At 43.1% G+C, this 19,348-nt stretch overlaps 1 protein-coding gene across 2 annotated transcripts in view; it reads left to right on the top strand.

The window, feature by feature from the left end:
• LOC109888952 (inositol polyphosphate-5-phosphatase A-like) overlaps positions 1 to 19,348 on the top strand; it is a 261,099-nt gene that overhangs the window by 137,175 nt on the left and 104,576 nt on the right. For both annotated transcript variants that reach the window (XM_031823382.1, XM_031823381.1), the window contains exons 5-6: positions 13,421 to 13,484; positions 15,033 to 15,136. In XM_031823382.1, the coding sequence (XP_031679242.1) occupies positions 13,421 to 13,484; positions 15,033 to 15,136 (168 nt within the window). The remainder of the gene's footprint in view (positions 1 to 13,420; positions 13,485 to 15,032; positions 15,137 to 19,348) is intronic.

Genomic DNA, 19,348 nt, shown 5'->3' with positions numbered 1-19,348 from the left:
ATCCGATAACAATCTAGATTGATGAACCGTCCATGACAACATTAGCAGCCTTCTCCCAAAGCCAAGGAAAATAATCAATGGGCTCAAAGACCTGTCATTTGCAGGACCATCTAGTTCCCCTAATGGGAATACTTTTTGAAGAGAAAAAAAAATTACAAGTTGAAATATTCTTTTTGATTATTGGACATCCATAGATAAATATGATTTACATTAATGAGCATAAGTATATTAAAGGCATTTTATCTCCAGCATCCGAAAACAATTGAATAATGGCCTTGGCAGCCGTGCATTGGGCCGAACCAAAGAGAGGGGGAGGTAATGTCATTTTAACTACTAATAATGGATGCCTCGATGGTTTAGCCTTTTGATTTTTTTCCCTTTCATTTTTAGGCCATTTTTCATTTTAATAATGCAGATAATATTCATCATCTGCGTATCCTTTTAAAAAGATAATCTCGTTATTCCCATAACCGCATATTTACTTAAAGAAAGTGGTTATCACCGGTTTATTTGAAGATGGGTTTCAAAGGAAGATTACATTTCGGATGAAGAAGGGACATCCTTTCATGTCGCCTTATGGATGTCTGTCTGCTGTAATTAGGAAATTGGACTTTGACCTTGGGTGGGCTACAGATATCATGCAATTCCCTCGAAGCCATGTCATGTTGTCTGAGTTACTATGCTATCCTGTTTGTCACCAAATGAGCGTTACATTTTGTTGTCGTATATAGTTGCATAGGTAGTGCCATTTTCTTAATTAGTATATAGGTACAATTGAAGTTGGAAGTTTACATACACCTTAGCCAAATACATTTAAACTCAGTTTTTCACAATTCCTGATATTTAATCCTAGTAAAAAGTCCCTGTCTTATGTCAGTTCGGATCACCACTTTATTTTAAGAATGTGAAATGTCAGAATAATATTAGAGGGAATTATTTATTTCAGCTTTTTTTCCCCTTCATAATATTCCCAATGGGTCAGAAGTGTATGTACACTCAATTAGTATTTGGTAGCATTGCCTTTAAATTGTTTAACTTGGGTCAAATGTTTTGGGTATTCTTCCACAAGCCTCCCACAATAAGTTGGGTGAATTTTGGCCCATTCCTCCTGACAGAGCTGGTGTAACTGAGTCAGGTTTGTAGGCCTCCTTGCTCGCACACACTTTTGCAGTTCTGCCCACACATTTTCTATAGGATTGAGGTCAGGACTTTGTGATGGCCACTCCAATAGCTTGACTTTGTTGTCCTTATGCCATTTTGCCACAACTTTGGAAGTATGCTTGGGGTCATTGTCCATTTGCGACCAAGCTTTAACTTCCTGACTGATGTCTTGAGATGTTGCTTCAATATATCCATATAATGTTCCTCCCTCATGATGCAATCTGTTTTCTGAAGTACACCAGTCCCTCCTGCAGCAAAGCACCCCCACAACATGATGCTGCCACCCCTGTGATTCACGGTTGGGATGGTGTTCTTTGGCTTGCAAGCCTCCCCCTTTTTCCTCCAAACATAACGATGGTCATTATGGCCAAACAGTTCTATTTTTGTTTCATCAGACCAGAGGACATTTCTCCAAAAAGTATAGTCTTTGTCTGTAGTCTGGCTTGTTTATGGTGGTTATGGAGCATTGGCTTCTTCCTTGCTGAGCTGCCTTTCTGGTTATGTCGATATAGGACTTGTTTTACTGAGGTTTGCTGTTGTTCTGTGATTGATTTGCACTTTTCGCACCATAGTACATTCATCTCCAGGAGACAGAACACGTCTCCTTCCTGAGTGGTATGACGGCTGCGTGGTCCCATGGTGTTTATACTTGCGTACTATTGTTTGTACAGATGAACGTGGTACCTCCAGGCGTTTGGAAATTGCTCCCGAGGATGAACCAGACTTGTGGCGGTCTACAATGTTTTTTCTGAGGTCTTTGCTCATTTCTTTAGATGTTCCCATGATGTCAAGCTAAGAGGCACTGAGTTTGAAGATAGGCCTTGAAATACATCCACAGGTACACCTCCAATTGACTCAAATGATGTCAATTAGCCTATCAGAAGCTTCTAAAGCCATGGCATAATTTTATGGAATTTTCCAAGCTGTCTCAAGGCACAGTCAACTTAGTGTATGTGAACATCTGACCCACTGGAATTGTGATACAGTGGGAAAATGACTTGTCATGCACAAAGTAGATGTCCTAACCGACTTGCCAAAACTATAGTTTATTAACATGATATTTGGGGAGTGGTTGAAAAACGAGTTTTAAGTGTATGTAATCTTCCGACTTCAACTGTACATACTGTTCTCTCTTATCATGCAGGATCTAGTGTTCATATTCTAGCTTTAGGACAGCTAGCAAGTGATACAACTGCTGAGGAGTTGTCTGACCTTAGCAAACCTTCCTTGTACTCTGAGATGCTTCATGGCCCGTTAAAACTCCTAAAATCCTGCTTATCCTCAACATTAAGTTACGGGATTACATGTTCTCAGTCAGAGCTTTCATGTGAATAACTGTTTCCAGTTTAAATCAAATGTGATTGGTTGCCTACACATATTTCACAATCTTAGCACAGGTGCAGCAAAATGCTTTTATTTATTTATTTATTTATTTTCTCCAACAATGCAGCATACACTTAACTAACAATACGAAATAATACCCACAAATCCCCAAATTCTACGGAAAGATATTACGAAATAACATTTTACGAGCAACGTCAGAGTCCAAGAATATAAATATACAGGTGTCCTCGAATTTAAATAAACAGTGACTTTTTCCAAATTTTCAGAAAGTATTCATACCCCTTGACTTTTTCCCCCAAAAAATGTAACGTTACGGCCGGATTCTAAATGTGATAATTCCCCCCCCCCCTCATCAATCTACACACAATAACCCATAATGATAAAGCAAAAACAGGTATTAAGAAATGTTTGCAAAAAAACATGAAATATCACATTTCCTTAAGTATTCAGTCCCTTTACTCAGTACTTTGTTGACGCACCATTGGCAGCGATTACAGCTTCAAGCCGTCTTGGGTATGACGCTACACGCTTGGCACACCGATATTTGGGGAGTTTCTCCCATTCTTCTCTGCAGATCCTCTCCATCTCTGTCAGGTAAGGTGGAAAGGGTGTCTAAATACTTAGAAATAGAACATATACCTTATTTACGTAAGTATTCAGACCCTTTCCTACGAGACTTAATTGAGCTCTGGTGCATCCTGTTTCCATTGATCATCCTTCATGTTTCGACAACTTGATTTGAGTACACTTGTGGTAAATTCAATTGATTGGACATGATTTGGAAAGGCACACACCAGTCTATATAAGGTCCCACAGTTAACACTGCATGTCAGAGCAAAAACCAAGCCATGAGGCACATATCTGGGGAAGGGTACAAAAACATTTCTGCATGTCCCCAAGAACACAGTGGTTTCATCATTTTTAAATGGAAGAAGTTTGGAACCACCAAGACCCTTCCTAGTGCTGGCCTTGCAGCCAAACTGAGCAATCGGGGTAGAAGGGCCTTTGTCAGGGAGGTGACCAAGAACCTGATTGTCACTCTGACAAAGCTCTAGAGTTCCTTTGTGGAGATGGTTGTCGTTCTGGAAGTTTCTCCCATCTCTGCAGCACTCCACCAATCAGGCCTTTATAGTGGAGTGGCCAGAAAAGACTGAGAAAAACTCCCTAAATACAGGTGTGCCAAGCTTGTAGCGTCATACCCAAGAAGACTCAAGGCTGTAATCACTGGAGGTTAAAGAGATGCTGTTGCACCTTCTTCACCACACTGTCTGTGTGGATGGACCATTTCAGGTTGTCAGTGACGTGAACACCAAGGAACTTGTAGCTTTTCACCCACTGCAGCCCCGTCAAAGTGGATATGGGCATGCTCTGTTTGCTGTCTCCTGAAGTCCATGATCAGCTCCTTTGTTTTGTTGTAGAAGAGGTTATTTTCCTGGCACCACTCCACCAGGGCCCTCACCTCCTCCCTGTAGACTGTCTCGTTGTTGTTAATTAGGCCTACCACTATTGTGTCATCAGGTAACTTGATGATTGAGTTGGAGACGTGCATGGCCACGCAGTCATGGGTGAAAAGGAAGTACAGGAGGGGGCTGAGCACGCACCCTTGTGGGGCCCCGTGTTGAGGATCAGCATGGCGGAGGTGTTGTTGCCTACTTTCACCACCTTGGGTCTGCCTGTCAGGAAGTCCAGGAGCCAGTTGCAAATGGCGGGGTTCTGACCCAGAGTCCTAAGCTTAGTGATGAGCTTGGAGGACGCTATGGTGTTGAAGGCTGAGCTGTAGTCGATGAACAGCATTCTTAGTTGTATTCCTTATGTGCAGATGGGATAGGGCAGTGCGATGGCGATTCGGTCATCCGGGGATCTGTTGGGGCAGTATGCAAATTGTATTTGGTATAGGGTGTCAGGTAAGGTGGAGGTGATATGATCCTTAACTAGCCTCTCAAAGCACTTCATGATGACAGAAGTGAGTGCTATGGGGCGATGACTATTTAGTTCAGTTACTTTCTCTTTTTTGGGTACAGGAACAATGGTGGACATCTTGAGACAATAGACTGGGATAGGGAGAGGTTGAATAATTCCTTAAACACTCCAGCCAGCTAGTCTGTGCATGCTCTGGCTTGGGATGCCATCTGGGCCGGAAACCTTGCCATGGTTAACATGCTGAAATGTCTTAATTCACTTCAGCCACAGAGAACGAAAGCTTACAGTCCTCGTGAGCGGTGGTGGCCCACGTCGGCTGCTCTGTGTATTCCTCAAAGCGGGCGAAGAATGTTCTTAGCTTGTCCGGGAGCAAGGCGTCGGTGTCCTCAACATGGCTGGCTTTCTCTTTATAATCTATGATTGTCTGGAGTCCCTGCCACATACGTCTCGTGTATGAACCGTTGAATTGTGACTCCACCTTGTGCATGTCCAACTTTCCATGGTTAAATGTGGTGGTTCGCGCTTTTAGTTATGCGAGAATGCTGCCATCTATCCATGTTTTTTTGTTTGGATAAGTTCTTATTGTCACAGTGGGAACAACATTCTCACTTCCTGTTGCACTCGGTCACCGAGCCAGTGAAATACGTCGATACTGTTTTGATCACGCGGACTGGGACATTTTCCGGATTGCCTCTGAAAACAATCTTGAAGCATAGATTCCGATGGTCAGACCAACGTTGAACAGTCCTTACCACGGCTACTTCCTGTATAAGTTTCTGCCTACAGGACGGGAAGGGGCTAAATGGAGGCATGATTTGCTGAAGGTAGAGGCGGCCGGCGGAGGGCTTTGTAGCTGTCCCAGAAGGGGGAGGAGCAGTGGTCAAAAATACTTGAAGCGCGAGTAGCACAGGAGATGGTGACAGTTCTTCGCTATCGTTTTCCTCAGATGTCAAGATAGCCTTCCACCTAGATTACTTGCTTTGTGTATGAGATGCTACAATAAAAACAAGAAGGGCAGTTGGAAGGCGTTCAACACTTAATTCTTACATCTTAGCGCCGCAGTTCAGAACTTGATTGTGTTGTATGTATTTTAACTTTTTAAGAATTAGCTTATGCAAATGTGTCCATCTGCCATTGAGCTGGGCTTGCACACTCCCCAACCATTAGGCAGGTCAGCGGTATAACAGGCACTACAGGTGAAAATGTCATTTACTTTTAATGTCCTCATTTTATACCCTCGTTAAAATATGCTGAAGTTGCTGTACAGTATTAGTAAATATGGAGTTGGAATATACAAACATGAATCTTGCCATTTTAACGTCTTTTGCTCCTGCTCCGAAAATTGGGGCCACTTGTCAAACTCATTCAATGAGTGCAATTTAGAGAACTAATATTCTAATTGATATTTGTGTTTATGTTAAAGTAAGCTACTTTTACTTCCTTGAGTTCAAGGATGCAGCAAGGATTTTCTAAGAAGGTTCATGTACAATCATAAAACTACTTCTTATTCTTCATTTCACCAAATGACTATTTATTAAAGCAACCTCCTTTGAAAATGGAAACAAGGTGTGCTATTATGTACTTGCATCAAACCTTTTTAATTAAGTTATTATTCTCTTCAATCTATATCACTAAGAAACCAATACCGAGCAAAGACACAGCTAATTAGAAGCCTCTTTAAAAGTCTGAGTCGTGTTATGCATATTCGTTATCTGATTTGCTCTGTTGAATGTCATTGCCGTGATGGTTATACTGCTTTAGACCCCTCCAGCGGGCAGGTTAGGGGAGCGACTGCTACGACTGATGAGCATGGCAGGAAATTGGCAGATGGAAGCATCCATTTCAGCGCTAATTAGAGGGTCCATCAGCCCACGGACTGACAGGGTTCAACTGGGCAATGTAGTGCCTGCCAGCCAGCTTTATAAAACGGTCTTTAATTCCTAGGCACAATATCATTAACTTTGTAAGTGGATGAACACAATGGACAAGCAATTTAATTAACTTATACCATTGGATGTTGGAGGGGAGACTAAATTAATGCACAATATTTCCCAAGGAGGCAGTCGAACTTGGGAGCGGAGTTGGGTTGTTGGCAGGTCAGGCCGTTGCCGTGGGTTTGGCCAATTACGTCCTTGTTTAGACCCATCCATAATATTTTCTTCAAAATAAAATCTGTGATTTTTGGAGATCAATCATTCTCTCTGGGATTTTAGAATAGTATGCGGGAGCTGCTTTCTGCTTTCTAGACGTTGACCAGCTCTCTTCCCTGCGAGCATAGGGGCCTAAACTCTCTCGGACAGACCGTTTCTGCCAGGATCAGTGTTATGGTTTTAAAGGGACTTAAAGTAGTTCTAGGATCTAGCACTCAAAACATTTCCTGGTTTTTGGGGGGGCTCATCCAGGATCTGTTCACTTTTAACGTTTTCTCCCTGGATTGTTTCAAGATATCGCAACACTTTATGTTATCTAGACGTTATTTCAGAGTAACTATAAGGGGTAACATGTATGTCATTGTTGTGCAGTAAGTGTGTTAGCACTTGTAGTTACATACCTCTTACCATTGATTGTAATTATATTTTCCCCAAAAATACTTAAGAGGAAGCTTAAGTACTAAATAACTACATGTACATACATTTGTGGTCAAATGATTTAAAAAAGCGCCCCGGAATGGTTCAAGAAGAAATGCTGAACTGTCCAGATCTGGCCAGAGATCAGTTCAGCTCTGAATCCCATCAAAAACCTATGGCGAGATCTGAAAACTGTAGTTGGTCGAAGGCACCCCTTAAACGTTGAAGAATTGGAGCAGTTTGCGGCTGAAGAAGGGACCAAATTGCCAGTAGAATGGTGCAGCAAACTCATTGATGGCTACAAGAAGCATTTGTCGGCAGATATCTTGGCCCAATGCTGTTGAACCAAGTACTAGCTCCAGTGGGCCAATGCCATTTGTTTTTCTTTTCTAAATTAAAATTGCAATTCAATTATAATTAAACCTGTTTCCCACCAATAAATTGGATCTGCAATGTTGAAAATCCAATAAGTTGTGGAGACCTGTTATTATTACATTTTTTGAAGAAGAAATAGGGAAATATTTAAGAGTGCAAGGGAGCCAAGATATTTGGCCACAGTTGTAGTTTAGGGTTACTTAACTGGTAGTTGCTTAGGTTGCTACTTTGATGATGACCCTATGCAATGTGAAGTATGAACAAAGATAATCAAAAAAAGATAATCAATTGTGGGCATTTCTACAAAGATAATTTACACTCAATGACTTAGCATTTATCCATCTTTATTTATCCAGCAAAGAACAATTCATTGCCTCAAAAGAATACACCCTTGTATTTCTTTGGACGATCCATTTCCCCCTGTGAGAATGCACACACACACACACACACAATGTGCACCATGTCCCAATACTTATGGCACCCATCGTCTTCTAAAAGTTCTCCCCCCCCATAGACGAGGGCTCCTTCAGGAAATGATCGATGGCTAAACATCCAGCCTGTTTTCAAATAAGAGGAAGTGACAGAATAACTTTTAATGAGAGTTTTGTCTGTGTATCCAGTCAGGCCTTCCACCAGACGATGAATAATAGACACTGTGGCTCAATACTCTGAATACTCAATCAATTGGACTGTGAGTGGTGCTTGGCAAACACATATGGCGTGGGGGGGTGGGGGGGTACTAAAGCGGTCTCGATCTGTATTTCTCTGCTGAAAAGCAAGCCTTCTATTGACGCTTTCTCCTGCCCGGGTGTTTTCATTGCACAGGATGACAAACAGCCTGTTTGTGCAGTATTGGAGATTTGTGCAGAGCTCTCCTCACAGAAGGCGTATAGTGAGCCCTGAATAGCAAGTGGTCTAGTGCTCTCATCGCGCCCTGTCTGTCTGGTCAAGATAACCGTTGAAATAATGCCATAGAATGTATTGCTAGTTCAAAGTAGGGCTTACGTGTAAAATACAATGCTGTGTGTTCATTATAGACATGAGGCAGTGAGTAAATATTGTTGGTGGGGCGATCTTGTTTCATTTACAGTATCTTAGGGATGTTTGATAATATTGTAGTGTGAGGTTGGTTGAAGACTATCTGCACGGCAACCAATGAGTGAATTGTGTACCCATTAGATTAGTCCGTTTCCATGTTCATGCACCAAGCGTATGATTGACTGTGGCTCACCTGTGCTTTTGATGCATGGCAACACAGTTCAATCATGACAGTATATCGCACAAACCTTTTGCATCTGAAAACGCTGTGTTGCCGTTGTGTGTACATGTATGCGCGTGAACTATATGATGTGTCTGAGCCCACAAGCTTGTGTGCATGTGAATATACGTGCGTGTGTGTGTGTGCCCTGTGTGTGTTCACGTGTCACTTGACAGACGAGGGGACTTTGCAATGACAACGAGAGAACTGCTGTTGGTAAAGTTGAACGGCCCATCTCCACATTTCATTTGGCCTGCCTGGAACCGGCAGGGTACATATTTTAGACGAGGAAATAAAATGTTACAGAAAACCTATAGAGATACGCTATCCTTCGCTCCCAGAGCAGGTACACTACAGACATCCATTACCATAGATAACGCAAGTCCCATTTGAACTGTCACTTCTGACAGTAGTGCGTACTATCCATTCTGTCCCTGTTTGGAACTTGCCTTATCCATCTTACTTGATAAAGGGCTCCTCAGATGGTTGTGTGTGTCACTCTCCGTCTCCCTGTCACTTTGTCTCAAAATGCTCCTCAGGGAATTCGGTGCATTGCACCGCCGGTGGCTTGAGGACAGTATGGTATTTGCCCCCAGAAGTGCACTGTGACACGGGACTGAGGCTACTCTTGGGACAGACCGTGCTCCCTCAGGGCGGAATGGAGCAAAATGATTCCTTTTAGGTTTGCTTTATGGCTCATTTTTCATATTAAATGCAGAAAATCCATTAGAGGTCATGATTCCGTACTTATTTTCCTCTGCTATAACTAATTCCTGAAGCAGAGTATCGATAAAGCACTCAGTGGAACAGACTATGCAGGCTTCTGGACCTCTCAACTCTCTATTTTCCACTAGGCCAGCCCCTATCTACTAGGGTTATTGGAAATGTCAACTGCCTGTGTGCTCTCTCTCTGTCTCACTCCATCTCTCCCTCTCTGTCTGTAACACACACACACACACCGATACAGCTTCCATTGTGTTAGAGTGGTTATCTCGTCTGAGCGGTGTGGCCGATACAACTCCCGATAAGAGATACCAGCGTGGGCAATAAAACCTGGATTTTATGGCTGGGGTTATTGTCTTTCTGTCTACAATTATGGTCATTACTCATTTCCCTTAGCTCCTCTTGGCCCTTGCCAGTTGCACTTAATAGAGTGTATTTTACTAATGGAAAATTAAGTAGCCGTTGTGACAGTGGGCTTTATAAATATGTAAAATATACTTTTAATTATTTCAAGGGAATCTGGCAGCGAGTCAATAAAGTGGTCCGGGACATATATACGCTTGACACAGGCCATTGTAAAGCCACTGGTAAAAGATAAGCATATCCTGTCCGCGCAGTCAGGCTCTAATTCATATTTTGAGCCTGTCATGTTCGGAGACAAATGGAGTAATTGCAGCCCGCTAATATAATCGGTTCTTCATGAGGAGGGAGCAAGAATAAGACCAGCCGGTCCATTTTGAACCCTGATGCCTAATAAATATCTATTAGGCTAGAGGTTTAGTAGATTTCTCGTGATTGCACATGCAGTGCATTCGGAAATAATTCAGACTCCTTGACTCTTTCCACATTTTGTTACGTTACAGCCTTATTCTAAAATGGATTAAATACATTTTTCCCTCAACCTACACACAGTACCACATAATGATGAAGCGTAAGCAGGTTTTCAGAAAAGTTTGCAAATGTATCAAAAACAGAAATACCTTATTTACATTAGTATTCAGACCTTTTGCTATGAGACTCGAAGTGGAGCTCAGGTGCATCCTGTTTCCATTGATCATCCTTTTTTTTTTTTTTGTCTATCTGTAGTAAATTCAATTGATTGGACATGATTTGGAAAGACACACACCTGTCTATATAAGGTTTCACAGTTTGCAGTGCATGTCAGAGCAAAAACCAAGCCATGTGATCGAAGGTGTTGTCCAATGAGCTCCGAGACAGGATTGTGTTGATGCACAGATCTGGGGAAGGGTAACAAAACATTTCCACAGCACTGAAGGTCCCCAAGAACACAGTGGCCTCGTCATTCTTAAATGGAAGAAGTTTGGAACCACCAAAACTCTTCCTGGAGCTGTCCGCTCGACAAACTGAGCAATCAGGGGACAAAGGCCTGGGTCAGGGAGGTGACCAAGAACCCGATGGTCACTCTGACAGAGCTCCTTCGTGGAGAGGGGAGAACCTTCTACAAGGACAACCATCTCTGGAGCACTCCACCAATCAGGTAGAGTGGCCAGGAGGAAGCCACTCTTCAGTAAAATGCACATGACAGCCCGCTTGGATTTTGCCAAAAGGCACCAGAGCCTGGACTTGAGCGCGATCTAACATCTCTGGAGAGACCTGAAAATAGCTGTGCAGCAACGCTCCCCATCCAACCTGACAGAGCTTGAGAGGATCTGCAGAGAAGAATGGGAGAAATTCCCCAAATACAGGTGTGCCAAGCTTTTTAGCGTCATACCCAAGAAGTATCAAGGTTGTATTCGCTGCCAAAGGTGCTTCCCCAAAGTACTGAGTAAACGGTCTGAATATTTCTGTAAATGTAATTTCTAATTCGATATTTTTAATACATTTGCAAAAATATCTAAACCTGTTTTTGTTTTGTCATTATGGGTTATTATGTGTACCTGTGCACTAAACAAGCAAACCCAGGCCTTTTTCGATTCCATTTGGATTCTTTGTTGACGATAGGCTCGACCAACAATGTTATAATGTTTGAGGAATTGAACATAAAGTCAGGTGGTTTAGAAATGTTTTAATGGTGATTTAGAAATTCATATTTCGACTCATGTTTTAATATTTGAGCTTAATTACTATTTATTCTGGATTCATTCCAAATATACAGACTGCAGCAACAAAAACAACAACAACAACAGTGGTGTCATTTTGACATCTAGCACAGTTTCCCTCCCTCACCCCCCCCAATGTCCCCCTCTATTTCTCTCACTCTGTCCGTGGCAGTTTGAGGTGAAAACGAACATAAAGAAAAGCTATGGGAAATAAAAAGGGGGCCCTTCCTGGAAGCCGTCCTCCTGCCGAGGGGAACGTTGACCTCGAGTCCTACTGCTTTCAATCCATCCCTCGCTTTTTTTGTCCTCCTTCAGAAAAAGGAGGGAGGAAGATAGAATGAAAGAGCGGTGCATGGCAGTGGGTTTGGGTCACCGGCCGCTGTTCTCATCAATTAAATGTGCGACAGTGTTTTCCGTTGGATGAACTTCTATGTCAAGGAGATGGGCAGGACCTCATGTTTGTGCTTTTGACAAATCGGCAAATGTTTAATCTCAAGATGTGCCGGCGCTCATAAATAATGCAGGTTCTGGCTGCCGAGCCCCCAAACTCTCCCCCTGCCAGAGAGGGTGTCTGCTCCGCCCCTAAAAGGAAAACTGCACAAAATCAGACTAAATCCTCTCTCTCTCTCCCTCTGCCCTTTTCTCCCTCTGCCGTATGTCTCCTCCCCTCTAAGGAGACTTATGTCTCTCTCTCTCATTCTGTTTTCCTCTCTCTCTCTCTCTCTCTCTCTCATTCTTTCTCTCTCTCTCTCTCATTCTTTCTCTCTCTCTCTCATTCTTTCTCTCTCTTTCTCTCATGCGCTCTCTCTTTCTCTCTCTCTTTCTGCCGTTCTCTCTCTCTCTCTCTCTTTGCCGTGCGCGCTCTCTCTCTCTTTCTGCCGTTCTCTCTCTCTCTCTCTCTGCCGTGCGCTCTCTTTCTCTCTTTCTCTCTCTCTTTCTGCCGTTCTCTCTCTCTCTGCCGTTCTCTCTCTCTCTCTGCCGTGCGCTCTCTCTTTCTTTCTCTCTCTCTCTTTCTGCCGTTCTCTCTCTCTCTCTCTCTCTCTCTGCCGTGCACTCTCTCTCTCTCTCTTTCTGCCGTTCTCTCTCTCTCTCTCTCTCTCTCTCTCTTTCTGCCGTTCTCTCTCTCTCTCTCTCTCTCTCTCTCTTTCTGCCGTTGTCTCTCTTTCTGTCCCTCTGTTTGAAGCTCATATGCCCTTCCTTGTCCCGCCACTAACCATTCCACGACCTGCACAATTCTGAACTGGGCTCACTTTCGTGTTGTCATCCAGTGTATTTTTTTTTCTTCTCTCCCTAATATCTATTTCCTCCTTTTTTGGCTCTCAATTCTCTACACATGCTGCAGTGTAAGGAGGAGAGAGGAGGGTTGCAGCAGGACCAATGACAGAATTATCCTCAAGCAATGTCTGAGGGCTCGCTATCTCCAAGCCCCAGCGGATTGAGAGCAGGCTTTTCCTCGATGGCCTAGATGTAAAAAGCACAGAGAAAGTGTGTAGTGGACTGTGAACCGCATCAAATCCCCTGCATTATTTTTTTTCCCCCCACAGTTTGTTTGGGTTGTCTACAGACTGGGGAAACTTTGTGATTGTTCTTTCAGAAATTAAGATTTGAATCCTATTGAAGTAAGATCTTTGGCTGTTCCAAAGTCCATCTGAATTTGTCCTTTGAAAAGCTGGAATGATTTATTCTTCAGGAAGCCTTGTACCAAATATAGGGTCTGAGAACTGCACTGTATATTCGATTGACCGCTTTAATTCAATGTCAGCTGTGGGAAAATACTGTACATAAACTGAACAGTGGTGTGATCTGTTGCCTGGAATGATTAGTGTGTGTGATCTGTTGCCCTCTACACAGCAAAACTCTACAAATCAATGGTGCTTGGACTACTTGGAACCAATCTTTGCTTCTATTGCTCAGTAATATTTTGTGGTTAGTTAGTCCCAGGTTATTTCCAAGAATCTCTGACTAAATGGTTTAACAATTCTCCTAAATCTCATGCGCTCTCTATCTTCCAGGCACTAGGAAGTTGCTACTTTCTTCACGAATCCTTGAAAAACATCCACCAGTTTGATTTCAAAGGTGAGTCTCCCCCCCCACCCCCCAATGAAATCTCTACCCCTGCCCTCTCACATACCCTCCTCCATATAACACCCTACATTCCACTGCTTCCATCAAAACCAGTGAGGTTGAGATTGGCAGGGGGGAGGATAATGTTCAGAAGTGATAGATAGAATGGTAATGCTTATTAATATAAGGTTTTAATTCATGGGTTTTCGGGCTCCACGGCAATTGTGTACGGAGGTTATTGGACAGTTACGGCCCTCTCATCAGCCCGGGGTGTCAAGAGGGCCAGGGGCCCGGCGGCCAGGCTAATTAAAGAGGGGATATAGATGTGGAGCCGCAAAGTTGTTCCCATTACACCAGAGTCACCATTTGCACCATCCTCTCACCAACAGTGAAGGACAGGGCGAGGGGGAATGTGAGAGGACACACACACACACACCCTCACCCGTCAAACCCCCTGGATAACAGCATGCTCCTCTTACATGGGATTTGGATATATCCAGAATGAGCTCATTTACGCTTTACAAGATGCTACTGGACTGAATAAATACTTGAACTATTTGGAAGACGTCAATTATTACACCTGCTTCTTTGGTAAAGACCTATGCCACATTTTCCATTGACCCGTATTCATTAAGTGTCTCAGAGTAGGATTGCTGATCAGCTCCCCCATGTCCATTTCAGAATAATCCAAAAGTCCAAACTGATCCTAGATCAGCACTGCTAATCTGTGACGGTTTATGGAAACGGGTCCAGACGTCAGGTGAATGCGGGAGACGTTTTGAGGCTCTGACCCCAGTTCAGATTTTGTGTTGTGGTTACATGATACATCCAGGCTGTATCACAACCGGCTGCGATTGGGAGTCCCATAGGGCGGCGCACAATTGGCCCAGCGTCGTCCGGGTTTGGTCGGTGTAGGCCGCCATTGTAAAAAAAAAAATAATAATCTTAACTGACTTGCCTAGTTAAATAAAAAATAAATGAAATACAACATGGATGCCTTAGATGATCCAATGTTGAGGTGAACCGAACAGCGACGCCGTGACATACTCCTAGGATTCAGGTTCAGAGATCTTGAACTGTTTTTACCTCAAAGATATTTTCAGCCTTTTACCCGCTGAGTAAAACATGCTCACCCTTTAGTTCTACAAATTTAGGAGTGTTCAAAAGGTTAAACAAAAATTATCCGAGAGGTCAAAATGGTTTGGCATGTCAAGCTCTCTGACACTGATCCCATGAGTATGGGACACGGTGTCACGCTGTTTGGTTCACCTTAGATCATCTAAGGCCTCCTTGTAAGTACAACACACAACCTGAATTTATACTGGGTCGGCTTGGAGAATATGTTGCTTCACCTAGGAGTTCCCTTATACTTCCACGAACAACCAGCAGGTGGAGTAGTAGGCTGATGAAGCCCTTGCTTTATGCGTGCATGACGACATCTAGAATCTAGATCTACACAACACTGTTTTGTGACGTTAGTAGGTTTGAATCGTGCTCTTAAGACGAGCTAGTATTGTATTAATACGGCCTCTGGCTTTCTGTCTGTGTTTTTCCCCACAGCCAAGAAATTCAAGAAGGTGGTTGGGAAAGAGATCTACTCAGACACTCTAGAGAGCACACCCATGTTGGAGAAGGAGAAGTTTCCTCAGGACTACTTCCCTGAGGTGCGTATCCTTCCACTGTTGCTGTAGTGACTGAGAGGGACTATCTCTCAGCCTCTACTGCTTTCTGAAGCTCTGGGACTTTGATTGACAGAGTGCTGTCATTAATGAACACGACACAGCAATGTGATATTATGACACCATTAATAAAAGACAGCTGATCTACATGATTTTAGCCCCGATTCAGCTGTCCCAGACAAGTTTCTGACATCTGAGACAAAATCCCTATATCATTGCGTCACCGACGCTCGTTTAATGTAAGCGTGTCAGAGACGCAATCTGAGGGCTACCGATCTAATCTTTGAGCAGCCCCAGACATCCCAATATTTTCAAACACGTTTGATTTTATTGGCACAAAATCTGCAATGCTCTTGTCATGTGAGCATGTCTTGAGAATTGTGATCAGCAATAGCCAATGAGAGCTCACCAGAGAACAAGCCAGTGAGATGATGACGTTGTTTTTCGTAAAGGGGAGGCGAGGTAGCCAAGTGGTTAGAGCGTTGGACTAGTCACCAAAAGGTTGCAGGATCAAATCCCCGAGCTGACAAGGTACAAATCTGTCATTCTGCCCCTGAACAAGGCAGTTAACCCACTGTTCCTGGGCCGTCATTGAAAATAAGAATTTGTTCTTAACTGACTTGCCTAGTTAAATAAATAAAGGTAAAATAAAATGTGAGTCTCAGCAATGTTAGGATTTTGAACGTTTTGTAGTGCACACCCGGCGCTAGGCAAGTGCTGAAAAAGTTTCAGTTATATTTGTTTATATTTTATTTAACTTGCAACACTTTTGCGGCACTTTGTTTTAAAACATTTTTTTTATATCGAAATGGTTTATGTTGCATAATAAATTTTTTATATTTTCAAAAGTAGGCATATGTTTTTACCCAATAAACCACAGAAAAACAGAACTATTGGTACTATTACACATTTATGGCAGTTTTTCCCTCTTCATCAATGGCGTATTTCCCTTTACTGTTTTGCATTTTCACAAAAGATACGGTATGAAGTGAAAACATAAGGTTATTTTGGTTTCTGCATCTTTTTGTCTTTCTTTACTTCACTTTCCCCCAAAAAGCAAATGAATACAAGGATCAGTTGAACAGTGGAAGATTGAGATGGCACTTTTGCAAAAGCTTTAATTCGGTGGCTTGCTGGGCTTCGTAGTGCAGCCTGTGTACGTTGTATGTCTGTTCGTTCTGTGGGCTCCTCTGCTGGGTCCACATCATAAGGGAACGTCGCGCTGTGCTGATATTGTAATAAAGAGCATGAGTGCCTGCGTGTCAGCCCCATGCTCCTCGCTCATCTGTCAACCGCGCTCTGCCGGCCACCTCCTCAAATATATGCAAAGGAGATGGATACATCCTTTCACAGACGCAGTCTCCCAATTTCCATCTCTTTCACACACACACTCTCATGTACACATTTTTTTTCTCTCTCTCTCTCTCTCTCTCTCTCTCTTCTCTCTCTCCTGTCTCTCTCCTCTCTCCTGTCTCTCTCTGTGTCCCCCCCCCCCCCACCTTGGAGTTCCCCAGTTTGCCATTTTCAAAGATGATCTAAAACCAATTACATCGATTGAGGCGTGAAGTCGTTTAAAATTATTACGAGAAACGGGTGTTTGGTGCGTTACGAGGACAAGCGCAAAACAAACCTGGGTGTGAAAAGAAGCAAGCAGATGCCTGGGAAAGTTTGCTCCCTGATTTATGCCTCTTTCCCGGCTGGGTTATGAATCCAGGATGATGCTCCCGAGAGCAGCACTCCAGATAATGTTAGACATTTAGAAATAGCAGATTTGTGTAGTCTATCAGGGCCGAGTATTCCCCCCCCCCCGCCCAGCCCCGTAGTGAGAAATTGGTTATCATAGATCACAGATACTGCTCAAACCTCTTATGAAAGATGAATTAATTTCACTAATGCTTTAATGCAGAGCTCTCATGAGGAAGTCAGGCGCGCGATAACCCCTGCCTTGTCCCTGCTTCCTCCATGGTGATTTATGCTGTCTTTTAGTAGATGAAACCGCCTGGATTTGCCATTCGTCTGCAGCCTTAAGGAATTCTATTAACAGGGGATCTGGGACAAGACGGACCGCAATGGGGGGGGGGGGTCCAACTGGGTTCTACAGGGTACCGCTCTGGGTCTCAAGAGTGTTGTGGAAACAGGATAGTCATCCTAAGACCTGATATACTAGCAGAGACCTCGCCAAGACCATGTGAGCTACAGAGAGCATGGGTTAATACATGTTATCTTCCATTAGAATCTACTGTGTAAAGGTATCATTTTCTGTCATTTTCTAATGTTTTGATACCCCGTATAGAGAGGTGAAGCTGTAGAATGTGGCAGCGGACAGTTTAGCCAGCTTGTCGGAGACTGACACCTCTCTTTCTCCGCTTGCACGTTAGCTTTACAGTCCACCGTTAATTAACTGTCACTCGGAGAGGGCCTGATGACATCATGGTGGGAGGAGTTGTTCTGTACGGCTCCTGTTTGAGTGACAGCGCTGGTTAAAGACTAGCAATGTAACAGAGACAAAATTACATTTCCTGGCATCTCTTAAATTTCAGTGCCCTTGGGTTGGTTGTGTGTGTGGGTGTATGCTAGTGTACAGTTGAAGTTGGAAGTTTACATACGCTTAGGTTGGAGTCATTAAAACTCGTTTTTCAACCACTCCACAAATTTCTTGTGAACAAACTATAGTTTTGGCAAGTTTGTTAGGACATTTGCTTTGTGCATGACACAAGTCATTTTTCCAACAATTGTTGATTATTTCACAATTCCAGTGGGTCAGAAGTTTACATGAACTAACTTGATTGTGCCTTTAAACAGCTTGGAAAGTTGCAGAAAATTATGTCATGGCTTTAGAAGCTTCTGATAGGCTAATTGACATAATTTGAGTCAGTTGGAGGTGTACCTGTGGATGTATTTCAAGGCCTACCTTCAAACTCAGTGCCTCTTTGCTTGACATCATGGGAAAATCAAAATAAATCAGCCAAGACCTCAGAAAAAAATTGTAGACCTCCACAAGTCTGGTTCATCCTTGGGAGCAATTTCCAAACGCCTGAAGGTACCACGTTCATCTGTACAAACAATAGTACGCAAGTATAAACACCATGGGACCACGCAGTCGTCATACCGCTCAGGACGGAGAGGCGTTCTGTCTCCTAGAGATGAATGTACTTTGGTGCGAAAAAAGCAAATCAATCGCAGAACAACAGCAAAGGACCTTGCGAAGATGCTGGAGGAAACAGGTACAAAAGTAAGTATATCCACAGTAAAACAAGTTTTATATCAACATGACCTGAAAGGCCGCTCAGCAAAGAAGAAGCCAGTGCTCCAAAACCGCCATAAAAAAAGCCAGACTAAGGTTTGCAACTGCACATGGGGACAAAGATTGTACTTTTTGGAGAAATGTCCTCTGGTCGGATGAAACAAAATTATAACTGTTTGGCCATAATGACCATTGTTATGTTTGGAGGAAAAAGTGGGAGACTTGCAAGCCAAAGAACACCATCCTAACCGTGAAGCACGGTTGGGGGTGCATTATGTTGTGGGGGTGCTTTGCTGCAGGAGGGACTGGTACACTTCACAAAATAGATGGCATCATGAGGTAGGAAAATGATGTGGGTATATTGAAGCAACATCTCAAGTCATCAGTCAGGAAGTTAAAGCTTGGTTGCAAATGGGTCTTCCAAATGGACAATGACCCCAAGCATACTTCCAAAGTTGTGGCAAAATGGCTTAAGGACAACAAAGTCAAGGTATTGGAGTGGCCATCACAAAGCCCTGACCTCAATCCTATAGAAAATGTGTGGGCAGAACTGAAAACGTGTGCGAGCAAGGAGGCCTACAAACCTGACTCAGTTACACCAGCTCTGTCAGGAAGAATGGGCCAAAATTCACCCAATTTATTGTGGGATGCTTGTGGAAGGCTACCCGAAACATTTGACCCAAGATAAACAATTTTTTTTTAAATGCTACCAAATAATAATTGAGTGTATGTAAACTTCTGACCCCACTGGGAATGTGATGAAATAAATAAAAGCTGAAATAAATCATTCTCGCTACTATTATTCTGACATTTCACGTTCTTAAAATAAAGTGGTGATCCTAACTGACCTAAGGCAGGGATTTTTTTTACTGGGATTCAACGTCAGGAATTGTGAAAAACTGAGTTTAAATGTATTTGGCGCAGGTGTATGTCAACTGCCGACTTCAACTGTA

This window comes from Oncorhynchus kisutch, linkage group LG4 (genome assembly GCF_002021735.2).
Source record: "Oncorhynchus kisutch isolate 150728-3 linkage group LG4, Okis_V2, whole genome shotgun sequence".
Classification (NCBI taxonomy): domain Eukaryota; kingdom Metazoa; phylum Chordata; class Actinopteri; order Salmoniformes; family Salmonidae; genus Oncorhynchus; species Oncorhynchus kisutch.
Note: the sequence above shows the minus strand (reverse complement) of the source record. Positions and strands in the feature narration are given on the sequence as shown.